Below are 16,167 nucleotides of genomic sequence, written 5' to 3'. Positions count from 1 at the left end.
TCAACAAAAGAGCTAAGGATATACAAATGGGAGAAGGGTAGTTTCTTCAATAAATGGTGCTGGAAAACTGGAAAGCCACATATAAAAAAATGAAATGAACCCCTATCTTACACCACACACAAAAATCAACTCAAAATGGAATAAAGACTTGAATGTAAGACTTATATGTATATCAAATCATCACGTTTTACCTGAAACTGTAAAATTCCTAGAAGAAAACACAGGAAGTAAGCTCCTTGACACTGGTCTTGATTTTTTTTCTATTTGACATCAAAAGCAAAGGCAACAAAAAAGCGAAACTAAACAAGTAGGACTATATCAAACTAAAAAGCTTCTGCACAGGAAAAGAAAACCATCAGCAAAATGAAAAAGCAACCTATGGAAAGGGAGAAAATATTTGCAAACCACGTATCCGAAAAAGCATTAATATCCAAAATATACAGGGAACTCATACAACTCAACAGCAACTAACAAATAACCCATTTAAAAATGTGTAAGGACCTGACTATTCATTCTTCCAAAGCAGCCATACAAATGACCAACAGGTACATGAAAAGGTGCTCAACATCACTAATCATCAGGGAAATGCAAATCAATGCCAGAATGAGCTATCACCCCACACCTGTTAGGATGGGTATCAAAAAGACGAGATAAATGCTGGTGAGGATGTGGAGCAAAGGGAACCCTTGTACACTGTCAGCGGGAACACAAACTGGTACAGCCACTATGGAAAACAGTATGGAGGTTCCTCAAGAAATTAAAAATGGAACAACCATTTTATCAAGCAATCCCACTTCATATATATATATATATATGAAACAAAATCACTATCTCAAAGAGATATCTGTATTCCCATGTTTATTGCAGCATTATTTACAACAGCCAAGGTACTGAAAAAAACCTAAGTATCCACTGATGGATAAATGGATAAAGAAAATGTGATACACACACACACACAAATGAAATATTAGCCCTTAAAAAAAAGGAAATCTTGCCATTTTTTGACAGTATGGATGAAACTTGAGGGCATTATGCTAAATAAAATAAGCCAGACATAGGAAAACAAATACTGTGTGGTGTCACTTTTATGTGGAATCTTAAAAAAATAAAAGTTGAACTCAGAGAAACAGAGAGTAGAATGATGGTTGTCAGTTGCTGAAGAATGGGAAGAATAGGGAAAGCCTGGAAAGAGGGTAGAAACTTTCAGTTATAAGATGAATAAGGTCTGTGGATCTAATGTATAATGTGGTGACTATAGTTGATAAAACTGTATTGTATATTTGAAATTTACTGAGAGGAGAACTTGTGTTCTCTCTCTCCCTCTCTCTCATACACATTAAATGTGTGAGGGTGGATGTGTTAACTACAATGATAGGAATCCTTTCACAATGTGTATGTATATCAAATCATCACGTTTTACATTTTAAGTATCTTACAATTTTGTCAATTATACCTCGGTAAAGCTCAAAAAAAGTAAAAATGCCATGACCCCAAAATTAATGAATTCATTTCAACAAATAGCAAATTAATTTAATTTGAACATGTAACCATCAAATAGTGTGTTAATCATGGTAACAGAACTCTGGAGCATTAAAAAAAGGAAACTATTCTGCCGATAGGGTGAGGAATCGTGGGTCATGAGTCCTACAAGAGTCAGGGCTCTGCATATTCTTAGATTTATTTAGTATTGACCATAAAAATGATTTACATCTTACCCAGTTACTAAAGAGTAAAACATCCAGTTAGGAGAGCAATCAGTAGTTTTCTCTCATTATTATGGAAAACCTAGTAATAAAACCCTGTCATTCAGATTATGGGGTTAGAGATTTATATATAAATAACTCTATTCAAATTTAAAGATACTCCATTAAAAGTCTAGAAGAATATTCTTAAACTGAGCTGTATTTTAAGTGATGAACAGAAAGAAGTCCAGAGAAAAGTTGAAAGTATTTGATCATCATGAAACAGTACACCCTCCTCTAGGAGGAGAAAGATCAACCCGCTCTGGTGACACACTGAGAAAAGATCTCACCAAACCCCACGAAGAACTGTATTCCTAAGGGGCTGCCTGAAAAGGTGACAGAAACTTAATGGTTTACTATACAGATATTGTGATTTATTTTATTTCTTTTTCGCTGTTCAATGAAAATAGGCTGTAATAAAAGTGAGAGAAAAAAACTCCCCCAAAATGGTGACTGGTAGCAAGTGACACCCATTATGAAAGTCCTAAGAGCAAAAGCAAAGACTTCAAACTGCCTTCACAGTAGTTGTCATCTATATAGTATAAATACAAAAACATTTCAGCTTCTTTTTTTCTTTATTTCCCACAATTTCACTTCAGGAAAAGGGTTGTGGTGAATGGGATGATTCTGACAAGATACTTAATTGCGTGAGCCTTCTGTGAGAAAAAAAGAGGACAGCAAGCACTGAAACATTTCTAATATAAAAGGCAGATTTGCTCTGATCTTCCAATCCTAACTACCTGTTTCTGTACAAATTCCTCAAGATGAAATGTCCATATTCACATGCACACCTAAATTGTGTCTATCTTCCTAGAATTACAACTCTATGGCTGGTGTTGTGGACGCCAAAAAAAACCATTTTTGCATGGACTGTGGGAGAAAAACTGACTTTTTAAAAAATACTTTTCTTTGAAAAAATAGAAAGAAAAATATTTAGTAAACTAGAGGTCTGCTTGAAATACATTTTGTATTCTCACACAGCAATTTAAATATGTATTTCCTCCTTTGATTAAGGATTCTTCAATAGAGTTGGTTGTATTTTACTAACATTACTGTATTTTCCATTTCCTTGTATGCAAAATGTCTATAATAACACCTGCACCCAAGATTTGCTGAGTGGATTGCATGATATGATGCCGTCTGCTTTGAGATAGCACTTATATTAGTGATCTACATAGCTGGGGTTTCATAGAGTATAGTTCGCTAAGGCTAAAAAAAAGGGATACAAAATCAGGGTAGCTTTCTGATTTAAATTACTCAACAAATGACATGCAAAAAATAAGACTCATTTGAAAAAAAAAAATATAGATATATATCTCCACTATTGCTGCTTTGAGAGAAAGACCAAGAATTTCAGCAAGAATGAAGAAGAGCATAGGGCAGTTGACATCATACTCAAACTCTCTGCCTTCCATCCATTACAAGTGCTTCATTGTGCTCTGAAACATAGTCCTGCTAATGCAGTCTTGTAATTTATACCCCTTGCTCTCTTGTATCACAAATTTCTTCCCTGCTACTGGATCAAGCCCATCAATATGCAAGTATGTGTTGGTATCTCCCATCTTTAAAAAACAAAATAAACCGCCCTCCCCCCCAAAAAAACCAATCACCAAAGGAAAACAACGTCCTTCTTTGAATCCATGTGACCCCCATTATACTCATGGTATTGACTTTCTCACCTTCTACTCTCTCCTCAACTCACTGAGAAGCAAACTCCCTTCCGAGCACTCCACTGAAAATACTCTTGTCTAGGTCATGAATTATCTCTATGTTGCCAAATCAAAGAGTCGCTTGCCTGTCCTCTTAACTGAACTCAGGAGCATTTAGCCCAATTAACCACCATTGCCCCCTTCCAGAAATACTTTTTCCTCTGTTTGTCAACAAACAACTCTCCTAATTCTCTTTCTACTTTACTAGATCCTCATTCTCCAAGTAATTATTTATATATCCTAAGACTTGGTCCTGGACACTCATATTTCTTCTTTATTCATACAATCTCCTAAGTTGATTTCATTCAGTTCCAGAGCAGTAAAAACAGTGACATGTTTTTGACTCCTGGTTTCCTTACTACAATTTTGATATCCAGACTTATATATTCAACTGCCTATTTGACATGTTCATTTGGAAGTCTAATAAGCATCTCACGTTTAACGTGCCCCTCGTAGACCTTGCAGAGGCCTCCTCAGCATCCAGCAGATCAAATATCATCTCCTCAGAGAAGCTCTTCCCATCTTGCTTCTCCCTTTATACCTTTCACCCCCTGCTTCTTCAATTGTTATCTTATCTAGTACATGTTTGCCCCAGCTAGCATATTTGAGGGCAGGGCTGTTGTCTACTCTACTGTTTTTTTCTAACATCTACAACAATGCCTAGTACATAGTAGATGCTCTAGAGCAGAGGTCCCCAACCCCTAGTACCTGTCCATGGCCTGTTAGGAACTGGCCTACAGAGCAGGAGGTGAGCGGCTGGTAAGCAAGTAAAACTTCATCTGTATTTGCAGCTGTTCCCCAGTGATAGCATCACTGCCTCAGCTCCACCTCAGATCTTTGGGCATTAGATTCTCGTAGGAGGATCGGTCCCTGGTGCCAAAAAGGTTGGGGACCACTGCTCTACATACACTTGTTAAATGAACAAATATGCTTGTTAATCAATTATGGAGGACTTCAAATCTTACCTGGTCTTTTCAGATAAATTTGTCTTTTCGACCACAAACTTCATCAACTATCTATCAATCAAAAGCATATTTATATAGCCATAAAAGTCACTGTCTGATAAGTATTGCTAGAAAATAAGCTTTTAATAAAAAGAGAGCAATGGGATGTCAAGAGTTTAGCTTTTTATTTTCAAAAAGTCCCTGTGTGAGACCTGTTGACTGGTCATCTCACTGCTACACCTAACACTAAGGGACACTATGCCACCACTTGGACCATCACTGACCATGCTGTCCCAGATGGCACTTCCTGCCATGGCTACAGTGGCCCCCTCTCTGAAGAATGCAGTACATCTAGGTCCAGGGGAATTGCAGGTAACAAGGACCTTTCACAGGGGGCAGCTATGTCTAGACCCTGAACCACTTCTTCCTGAATATGGAGGGCAAATTTGTCATGGGCTTTTCCCTGAGGAATTCTTCCAGTTCCTTTATCCTAAAATTGGTATTACAGGACTTGTATTTTCTGATTGCCCTAGAGACCTTCTCTACCATTTCAACAATAGGGTTGCTCATCTATGTAATTAGAAAATATGGTACTACTATTGAACCATTTGCTAATAAACTTGAGCAAAAAAGTGCCCAACTAGAATAGGTGAAGTAAGTTTCCATTAAACACATGCAGGATGTGAATGACTCAAAGAAGTTACAACAGGCACTAGTTTAGAAATGTCATTATCTTTTTGATGTCCAGAGGAATAACACTTTTATGGCTTTGGAGGTTGCTTATTGGGAATGACTCTATAAAGTATGCAAGGAGATAAAGAATTGACTGTGCAGAATATGATGTGTCAAAAGGAATTAAGAACAGGTAGGTGATAAACTGGGTGCAGAAACATACTGCTTCACATCATCTTTGTCAGAAGAAAAGGAGACAATTGCAAGTGCATTTTAGATCTAAAGCTGCTACCAAAGAAAGCTCAAATGCACCAATCTGTAAATGCATCTATTTCAATTTTGATGGTTACAAACAGTTGATTTGCTAAATGGAGATTAGTCTGTGTAACAAAATCTTTTTGTCTATTGTTGTGGACTAAAGTTACATTTTACTTTCCTAAAAGAGAAAGATTTGGGTTTGGTATAGTGACAGAAATAAAACAACTTATTGGCCAGTAATGTATTTATCATCCTTCTTGATCTGCATAAACTGTGTGCATCCAGCAAGAAAAAAGCTGGGTAGACAGCAAATTAATGACTTTTTTTTTTTTAACCAATCAGAGAATTGAAGCCATCAAAAATCTGGAGAGACAGGCACCTTTAGGGAGACACAGGACCTAAGCATTTGCTTATCTGAGGCAGAAACTACCATATACCTTATAAGCCAGTAGGACAATTAAACTAGAAATTTTGGAGAAATTGCTGGAGGCCAAGGGTGGTCCAGCATGAGAAAGATGAAGCTTCTGGAGATCACAGTCATAAGGATGTTCCTCCCTTTTTGCAGGCTTTTGTTTAGGGAACTCCACCAGGCTCTCACAGAGAGGATTGGGGAGAGTCTAGATAAAGTTTCCGCTATGGTTCTGGCTCAGGGAGAGGAATAGCAACCACTACAAAATCTTCCCAGACCATTCTCCCTTAGGAAACGAAAGACTTCGTCTGCAAATGGCACAACCTGAGGGCTAATGCAGGGAATGCCACTGCAGCTGAGGTAGGGGAACTGTGTCCAGACCAGCCTCCCATCTCACCTAAGAGGAAGGGAAACTTCACAGAGGGAAGGACTTTGAGGTCAGACTGAGGCAGTAGATACTGAAAGCAGGAAACAGAGGGGCAGAGAAAAGCTCTATCCTTAGGGTAGGAGAGGAAATTCTCCTGAATGCTCGATATTATATACATTCCAAAGAGTGTGACTAAATTAGAACATTAGAGAATGCTCCTCCTTGTCCACACTCTACCAGCATACTAACAAACCACCAGTTATAATAATGGAGTATCTTGCAGCTGAGAGAGCTGCAAGAGACAGGTTCTCTCTGGGGAACAACAAAAAGGGAAGACCTAAGGCCAAAAGAGAAGACAAAAACAAAGTCACTAGAGGAAATTGAAGTCTGTGGTGCCCATAGCAACAATAAACCTTAGAATTGGTAACTGCAGCATTAACAAACTTCAAACATAGCCCAACTCCTGGCTAGATTAACACAAATATCCACACTAAAGGCCTTTTCATCTCAGTTTCTATTGCCCTGTAAAATAGGTCTGGCTTGCAAAAAAAAAAAAAAAAAAAAAAAAAAAAATATATATATATATATATATATATATATGTACACACACACATACATACACATACACACATAATATATATATACACACACACGACATACCAAAAGACAAGACAAAAAGACAAATAAACAATCTGAAAAGATAACGAAATCATTAAAACAAGACTCAGCTATGACAGAGATGGTGGAAATATTAGAGAGAGAATTTTAAATAGCTAATGATAACATTAAAGGCTCTAATGGAGAAGGTAGTCATCATTTCAGATCAGGGAGGTAATTTTAGCAGAGACATGGATAAAGAGTCAAATGACAATGACAGAAATCAAAAACATGCTACCAAAAATAAAGAGGGTCTTCAATGGGCTTATTGCTAGATGTGACACAGTTGAGGAAAGAATCAGGGACTCTGAAGTTAGGACAACAGAAATTACACAAACTGAAAGGCAAAAATAAAAAAGAGTGAAAAACACAATAGAGCATCCAAGAGCTGAGGGACTATATCAAATGATGTAACATGAGCATAACTACAATCCCAGAAGGAGAAGAAAAAGGAAGGGGTGGGTGAAATATTTGAAGAAATAATGGGTAAACATATTCCAAAATTACTGACCACATACCTAAGAAACTTAGACATCATCAGGCAGGGAAAAACCAACCAACCAACCAACCACATCTAGACATGTCATATTCAAATTGCTAAAAGCTAAGATAGAAAAAAATCTTAAAGACAGGTCAGGGAATGAAAACCATCTTACCCACTATTATGGACTGAAAGTTTTGTGTCCCACCAGATTGATATGTTGAAGCCTTAACCCTCCAGTGTGATTGTATTTGGACACAGGGCCTCAAAAGAAGTAATTAAAGTAAAATGAAGTCCTAAGGGTGGGATTAATGATAGAGATACCACGTTTTCTTTCTTTCCATCTGCGTGCATGCACTGAGGAAAGGCCATGGGAGGACCCAGTGAGAAGGTGGCCATCTATAAGCCAGGAAGAGAACTCTCACCAGAAACCAACCATGCTGGCACTCTGATCTCAGATGTACAGCCTCCAGAACTGTGAGAAAATTAATTTCTGTTACTTAAGCCACCTACTCTGTGGTATTTTGTTATGGCAGCCAAAGCAGACTAAGACACCTACAAAGGAACAAAGTTAAGAGTTAAAGCAAATTTCTTGTCAGAAACCAGGCAAGCAAGGAGATAACAAAGTGACATCTTTAAAGAGTTTTTAAAAAAATTCTGTCAACCCAGACTTCTATATCCAAAAGAAAATCCTCTACCAACAGACTCACCCTACAAAAAGATGTTAAAAGAAGTTCTTCAGGCAGAAGAAATAAGATATAGGTTAAAACTCAGATCTACACAAAGGAATAGAGCATAAGAAGTGGAAGCCCTAAAGGTGAAATATATTCTTCGACTTATTTTTAACTACATTAAAATATAACTGTTTAAAGCAATAAATACCCAATGCCTTGTTATGTGTAAAATACATATCATATATCTATATGTCAAAGACATGAAATATATGACGATAATGGTGAGAGATTAAATCTTTCCCCGAAGATTTAGAACAAGGCAAGGATATCTTCTCTCATTACTCCTATTCAACCTTGCACTGTAAGTCCTAGCTAGTGCAATAAGGCAAGAAAAATAAAAGGCATACAGATTGGAAAGGAAAAAATAAAACTGCCTTTGTTAGCAGACAACATGGTTGTCTACATAGAAAGTTCCAAAGAATCTACGAAAAAACCCCCTAGAACTAATAAATGAGTTTGCAAGGTTGTAGGATACAAAGTCAACATACAAAAATAGTGTTCATACATACTAGCAATGAATAAATGGAATCTGAAATTTTAAAAAGACATCATTTACAATAGTACCAAAAAAGTACTTAGGTAACTTAGATAGGTATAAATCTAACAAAATATATGTAAGATCTGTGGAAAGCTATACAACATTCATGAAACAAGTCAAAGATCTAAAGATCTAAACATCACGTTTGTAGATTTAAGTCTCAATATCTATTCTTCCAATTTGATCTATAATTCAAAATGATCCCAATCAAAATCTCAGCAAGCTTTTTTATACATATCAACAAGATTAGGCTCAAATTTATCTAGAATAGCCAAAACATTGTGAAAAAGAATAGGTGGAAGATTTCACATTTACTAAATTCAAGATTTACTACAAAGCTACAGAAATCAAAGACAGTATGGTACTGTTAACGTTACACATATAAAGATCAATAGAACAGAACAGCGAAACCAGAAATAGACCCATACAAATATAGTCAACTGATTTTTGACAAAGGTATAAAGGTAATTCAAAACAAACTTATATTTCAGAAATCACTAGAACTACATGGAACACATTTGGAAAAGGCTACTTTAGAACCCCTCATATCATTTTTAAGGGGTAGTTTCTAAAGATTTCTTAGGCTGATTTAGCAAAAGATGAATTATATATACCTTTTGCTCCATGGACAAGATGACCTGTTCTGTGGATACCAGTCAGCCTCTTTCCCCAGCCATTCCTACCACTGCCCAATGGGCTCATAAAGAAAGTAGCTACAGTAGCAGGGATGGAGGTTCTGCAAGGGCTCAGCAATAAGGACTTCCACTCACGAAGGCCGAATGGCTATGGCTACTGCTGAGTGCCCAAACTTCTAGCAGCAGAGAGTAACAATGAGTCTCCACTATGACACCATTTTCTGGGTTGACCAGCCAGCTCTCAGATGGCAGGTTGATTATAATAGACTCTTTTCATCATAGAAGGGGCAATGTTTTGTTCTTACCGAAATAGACACTTAGTCTAGATATGGATTTACCTTTCCTGCATACAATGCTTCTGCCCAAACTACCATCCATGGACTTCCAGACCATCCGTGGACTTACAGAATACCTTATCCACCATCATGGTGTTTCACACAGCATTGCTTCTGGTCACAGAACTCACTTTACAACAAAACAAGTACAGCAATGGGCTTATACACATGGAACTTACTGGTCTTACCATGTCCTCCACCATCCTGAAGCAGCTGGCTTGACAGAATGATGGCATGGCCTTTTGAAGACTCAGTTGCAGTGCTAGCTGGGTGGCAATACCTTGCAGGTCTAGGGTAAGGAAACAGACTCAGAGTCTCTAAAGAGGGACCTAATCTAACCTCGGGTGGAGAAGAGGGTAGGGCAAGGCAGGAAAGGCTCATCTGGAAGAAGTCATATTAAGCTAAGATCTAAACAATGAGTAGGTTTTCACTAAGTAGAGAAAAAGGTGGAAGTGAGAAGGTTGTTCTAGATGGAAGTTCTGGGGTGGGGAAGGTGTATAGGGCCACAGCATTATACACAACAGGCTTCAAAAGACAGGCGACTGACCAGATACTACTAACCATTTTCTTCAGTCTCTTCTCTTCTCGTTTTTTCTCAAGTTGAGCCTCCTTCTCCTCTGCCTCCCTCTTCTGATGCTCCTCCTCTTGGGCCTTTAACTGGGCCTGACCAAAATTAGAATTCATAAAAATCAGAACCCTCAATTTGTATGGAACTAAAATCTTTTAAGTTGAGGTTGAAGAAAGTCAAATATCTACCAACCATCACTCTGGAAGAAGCCTGCACTTTGTGATAAAAGTAGAAAACCTGACCAACACAAGGTCAGTTGTGTAATTTCAAAGTTTCTCCAAAGAGTTCTTTTCTACTTGGGAAGGTGAGACTAAGCATGAATAAGGCTATTAACTTTTAATCATAAAATGATAACTTTTTAGTTCTCATTTTCATCTGTGAAATACTAAGTCCAAACTATATAATGTGAAAAAAATTTTTCATTAATTTCACCAAAAAACCCCCCAAAACTGTCTACTTTTTCTTAGTAGGTACAAAATTTACTTCTGACAGATCAAGTCAAGACTTTGAAAAATAAGAACTACCTAACTTTGCAAACTCATCAGGTCAGGCATCTATCTATAACACATTAGTCTTGGTTAAGTGTAAGTCTTCCAATTTGCTAGTTCCCATCAACATTTGTAACATTTCCTACCTGTTATATGAATGCTGTTGATGTTTTTCCCTTTATTTTCCTAAAATTGTCACAGAGTTCAGGCCAGTGGGCAAAAAGTCATTTCCAAAGTGGTGCAACTCTATTGTCTCAGTAGGCTTAAACGAGCTAGATTTAATTTTTTATTGAAGACCTATACAAATCCTTTTTCTTGCCTCAGTTTGCATTCTTGATTTATTACCAATTTCTCCTCTTCTTGTTTCTTCTTCCTCTCTGCCAAGATCCACCTCCGTTCAGCTCGCTGAACTGCTCTCTCTTCCATGGCTAGAAAACAGTAACAGAGTTCTAATATCAAAAATATGAAGAACACTGCAAAACAAATATTTCCATTTTAGAGTAAAATTTGGTGTTAAAATTTTATTTTAAGTTGAGTGTTCATAATCTCAGAAATATATATGTATAAAATTTATATTAAAATACAAATATATAAATTGTAGGTATGTGTGTGTATACATATATCTTCTGTAGGTTAAAGACCTATAATCCCATCCTCAGCAATGAACAATTTGCAGATTTTTGTTTTTGTTTACATTTCTATTAGAATAACCGTTTACTAATTTAAATAAGATAATGTGCCTTGATGATACCTGAAGTATGTGAAACCCAGAAACTAGATTTTTAATTTGATAATTCTTTTAATGAATGTAGAAAACTTTAATTATTTCTAACAAATACTTTGAGAATAGAATTATTCCTCAAATCCCATTGAGTCTTCTAATTTTTCCTAAGTCACTGTACATATGCCTGTACATGTTAACAACAACAAAACAACAACAAACTAAAGTTTAGGGTCATGATCAATACATTTTAATTGAGTTTTAAGGCCTGATATCCAGATGGGCAGGAAATGAAATTGCACTACACAGTTGGAGAACTGGCATCTGAATGAATTCAAGTGTCAGACTCCTGTTCTTGACAGTCTATTAAATATCAATCCAAAAGAAGCAAATGTGCAAGATGGTCTGATAATATGACTCTGTCATCAGTTAGGACTTTCATAGGAAGAGGAGCATGGGTGGGAGCAGTATCAAGTTCTGCTCACCTAAGTCAGCCAATGGTTACTTTTGGTTCCTCATGCCATGCTATAGAGGAAGAAAATTTAAGTCCAAGTTTTAAGAATTAATAAACAAAAAACTTGCCAGGCTATTTCTTACAGATATTAAGTGTCTGCTTTGCTGGGAAAAGAATAGTGGGAGTGCCACAGATGGTGGAAGTGAGACTGTCTCTAAGGAGACAGAAATAGATTGGAGGATTAAAGTGCTTCTTTAAAGAGAGAGAGGGCAGACTCTGTGGTAATATGTGCTTTCTCCATCTTTTCTGTAGCTAGTTATTAAAGACTACTTGAAAAGTAGCCTGGGGCACTAAATATGCTAACTCCTTGATCAAATAATAATAATAGAATAATCACACTAAAAAGGGCATTTCTTGGTCATCCTCAATGGTGAACAAAGATGGCATAAACTATTGTCCCGGCAAAGTCAATGCAAAGACTGCTAATTTCTTCATTAATGGGAATGGACTTTAGGCGCAATGTCCTTCAGATGATATCATTTCTTGCTAGGGCAGTAATCTTGCCATAAGTGAAAAATCAGATTTACAAACCACAATATTATTGTCAATGTGCCTACTACCATATACAAATATATGAATAGTGACTATATAGTAAAAACAATTAGCGGATTCATTAGGTGGCTTCTAAGGAATACTCATATATTCTTTGGTTTAAATAACAATTTCTATGTACATCAAATATCTTATTAAATTAAAATGTGTGGTTTATAGATTTTATTACTAAAAGCCTATCATCAAAGCACAACTCATTATAAAATGATGGAATAACTTGATGTGAATTGGTCAATATTTTAACGTTAATAAAGTATAATGATAGGTGATCGTTATTCTTAGCAGCTACAGTTTTCTCATTTGTGTATTTGTCCCTTTTTTTTTTTTTAATAACAATACGAATCTCAAATTATAGGAAAATGATACACCTTTCAGCAATGGTGTTCCCCCCCGCCCCCTCCACATTGGCTTGAAAGGCCGAAAAGTTTGGTAGAAGAGGCAAGGAAAATAGTGGGGCTCTCTGGTGTATTCTGCTTCCCACATGTCTTATCCATCTTAAACTGACCACGTTCTGCCAAGCCTCAAAACCAAGAGTTGCCAGAATTCAGTCCAATCACATTCTACTCCAAGAGGGAAGATAACCACCACCAAAGCCCCATGAAGACAGCCCTGCCTTTTAGTATGGGATGGGGTGCCATCAGCTGCCTTGGGTTCCTTCTGGGTCCAGAAAGAGAATTTCGAGAGCCACTTCTACTACCTTCAGTCAGAGGAGAAGCAACAGGCAAACTGAGGGGGAAAAAAAGAGAATTCAGACCGATAACCAGCTTTGTTCAAAACCACTGTACCTGAGGAACTCAAAGCATTTTAAAAACTTGAATCAATCCTTACTCTGAGATAACTATAAATTATTATACCCACTAGATAAATTGGTGTAATGAGGCATGGAAATTTGAGTGATTAGCCTGAGTCTACAGTGTGAGCCTGGCGCTCTGACTCCCATCCCAGTGCTTCAAATAAATAGGTATCAACCACTTCTTATCTTACCATTTATCACACATATTGAGTATGTCTCAAGCATGTCTGAAACTATTTTAAATAGCTTTTGAGAAATTGGGGCTCTTATTCCAGGCTCAAAGATTTTCTTTACCCAAAACAGCTACAAATTTAAGCTAGATAATTGGCCGACCCCAGGGATTGCTCCATTTGGACCTGATATTGTCTGACTTGGCTTCTCAGCACTAAACATAAGCAGAAACCCATAAATCAGGTTAGAAGCAAGGAAGCGTTTTTCTCTTTTACCAGTATAATAACAGCTCCTCAGACAAAGGCAGTTGCAATACAAATGCTAACTGTATAAGTGGATCCTATAGGCAGCCACTTGCTTTAAATACCTATTTGTACCTGTCATGTGCCAATCACAATGCACAGGGCTTCTTTACTTTGAGAGTGCATAGTAAGAGAAAAGGGTAGATCATAGAGTCTGGAAGCTGGGCAAAGTTCAGGAGCCCCTCTACTACAAAGTGAAAACCCTCAAATAATGAGTCAAAAGACTGTTCTGATACAACGGACATACTTTGGAAGCACCTGGCAGGTTTTTTTTGGTTCTTCTTCGTTGGGGTTTGACAGCGGGTGGCTCTTTGCATTTGTGACTACTGTAGCATGCTCCGCTGCCCACCGAGCCTTCGCCAGCCTCTGGCTTTCCTTCAGCTCCAGAATTGTTTTCTTCTGTTCCTGAAGTTTCTTCTTTTGCTTCTGAATCAGCTGTTGCTGGAGGACATGGCGGTTGTGGAAATGACCCATGCAAATGGGTTCTGCTTTCTGAATGCTAGTTCTGAGCTTCTCATTGCTGCTAGGCTGTTGGGAGGGCTCGACATCCAAGGTCTTGTGCAGTTTATTGTCAGATGTGTTCAGAGGGACATTCTGGAGGGGAACCTGTAAGATGTTCTTTGCTGGTCTATCTTGGTGCGAGCTGGGCATACAATCATTGCTCCCTGGGGGTATGGCAGTCACCTGAGAGAGAAGATGTTATAGCTCAGCTATTTAAAGGATCGTGCTGATGAGATCTGACTTCATCTAGTCGGCACTGCTCTGTTTAATAGCACATCTTCTCTGCACCTCGGCCAGAGTTGCCCTGTGCTGCTGGACTGGCATCTCAGAGACTACCAGCCTTCGCTCTGTGAGCCACTCTTAGAATGGGTACAGCTACTCACCATGAAAACTGGGTGAAAGAATGGCTACAACTGTATGAACCATTGACATGGGCCAGGACATTTGTAATGAGAAAAATGTGCTCTTATAAATTTCTAATTTGGATAGTTTATTTGTGAATTAGACAAGATTACTCTAGATATATATTACAGGAATTTTAATTTGCACAAATTGATTGAATTTTGCAGAAAATTGAAAATTTTGTTGCAAAGGATATATTCTTTCTCAAGAATGCTTGAAAATTAAGGAATATCCTAACAAATCAGTAACAGCTCTTTAATAATAGCTTTTTCAATGCCTCTCTTACCACTAAGTTAATCATAGGGTATTTATTTATTTCAAGATTAAAGCCTGGATTATAAAGTTGTCTCCAGTTATTCCCAAACAATCTATTGTGGAAATACTGGCAAACCCAGGATTACTGAACAAATAACTGTATTATGTAAGTATAATGTTACCTAATAATACTTTGTATTAGTATATGGCTTACTAGTTTTCAAAGCTTTATCATTTAAATCTCATTTAACAGACTGAGGTATCATACTCCATTACAAGTTCTGTTATACAGAGAGGAAGGAAGCACAATTTTTAATCAGAAAATTTTATTCTGGCCAAAATATTGTCATAGTGAAAATGTTTCTTCTTTTCACTTAGAATGGTTTGATTCTAAGGTCTAACCAGTTTTTGATTCTGCCTTCTGCAGTGATGTAAGGAGAAAAATACTGTGAACTATCTTATATCTTAGAAGCTTCTAGCTCTAAAAGGGTGTACACTAAGGTACTCAAAGATATTTTCTATGATGATACAAATATTTTTTATAGATTCACCTGAAGTGAAAGATGTGATATATGGAAACTCAGACATGTTAAATACTTTAAAAAATAATCTATTTCAGAAATGTCAGTGGACATTTATTTATGAGAACATCTGCTTAAGTAATTTAGTATCAAGCAGGGTATATGTTTTAGGCCCTTTTAAACTTTGCAGTAATGATACCTTATTAACCCAGCAGGACTAAAAGCCTTCAGTACAGCAACAAGATTTCTTTTGGATCATGGTAACTTTTTAAGGTGAAAATAAGAAAATGAAAGAGAAGCTTACTGGTACAGGTTGTACTTAATAGAACAGAACTGAACAGTCTGGCTTAAGTAGAGAAAATTACCTATTAGCTAAATAATAATTCTGAAAAATTTCAAGGTATAATATATGTTTGTGGTACATGAGTTCGAATGATTGTATAATTAATAAGCATCTAACTAGAGATTTTATATTTTCATTTGTTCATGTTACACTCTAAACTCTGGAAAAGATGATAGTTTATACAGTAACCTACAGTCTATTATAGCCCTTTATTTTCATTTGCTCTATTTTTTATAATATTACCCTTTCTTGATAAATTCTTTTGTTCTTGATTTTAGAGATATGGAGATCTTTTTTCTTGAGTCTAAATTATGCATACATATTGAGTAATTTTTCTGTTTTATGCAGGTAAAAACAATACTTTCTGTTGACTTTTTTTAAATTTAAAGATAATAACAGTGGAAATTTGTAGGGTAAAATGTCCTACACAGCTATTTCCTATGGTAGAAGATTTTCCTGGGTCTCAATCGAAACAAAATTATATAACTGACATAAAAGTAGATAAATTGCCTAAGGGAAGGGACCAAGATGTTACATAAGTCCCAATAAGCATCC

General features: G+C 36.8%; 1 protein-coding gene and 1 pseudogene across 1 annotated transcript in view; one reads left to right on the top strand and one right to left on the bottom strand.

Moving 5' to 3' along the window:
* Positions 1 to 16,167, bottom strand: part of CCDC191 (coiled-coil domain containing 191) — an 84,869-nt gene that overhangs the window by 15,138 nt on the left and 53,564 nt on the right. The window contains exons 10-13 of the mRNA XM_011377199.2: positions 13,838 to 14,274; positions 12,938 to 13,050; positions 10,883 to 10,965; positions 10,043 to 10,144 (exon numbers count right to left, since the gene is read on the bottom strand). Coding sequence (XP_011375501.2) covers positions 10,043 to 10,144; positions 10,883 to 10,965; positions 12,938 to 13,050; positions 13,838 to 14,274 — 735 coding nt within the window. The remainder of the gene's footprint in view (positions 1 to 10,042; positions 10,145 to 10,882; positions 10,966 to 12,937; positions 13,051 to 13,837; positions 14,275 to 16,167) is intronic.
* Positions 4,515 to 5,427, top strand: LOC105288436 (annotated as a pseudogene).

This window comes from Pteropus vampyrus, unplaced genomic scaffold (genome assembly GCF_000151845.1).
Source record: "Pteropus vampyrus isolate Shadow unplaced genomic scaffold, Pvam_2.0 Scaffold1, whole genome shotgun sequence".
NCBI classification, from domain to species: domain Eukaryota; kingdom Metazoa; phylum Chordata; class Mammalia; order Chiroptera; family Pteropodidae; genus Pteropus; species Pteropus vampyrus.
This window is presented reverse-complemented; position numbering and strand designations above follow the sequence as displayed.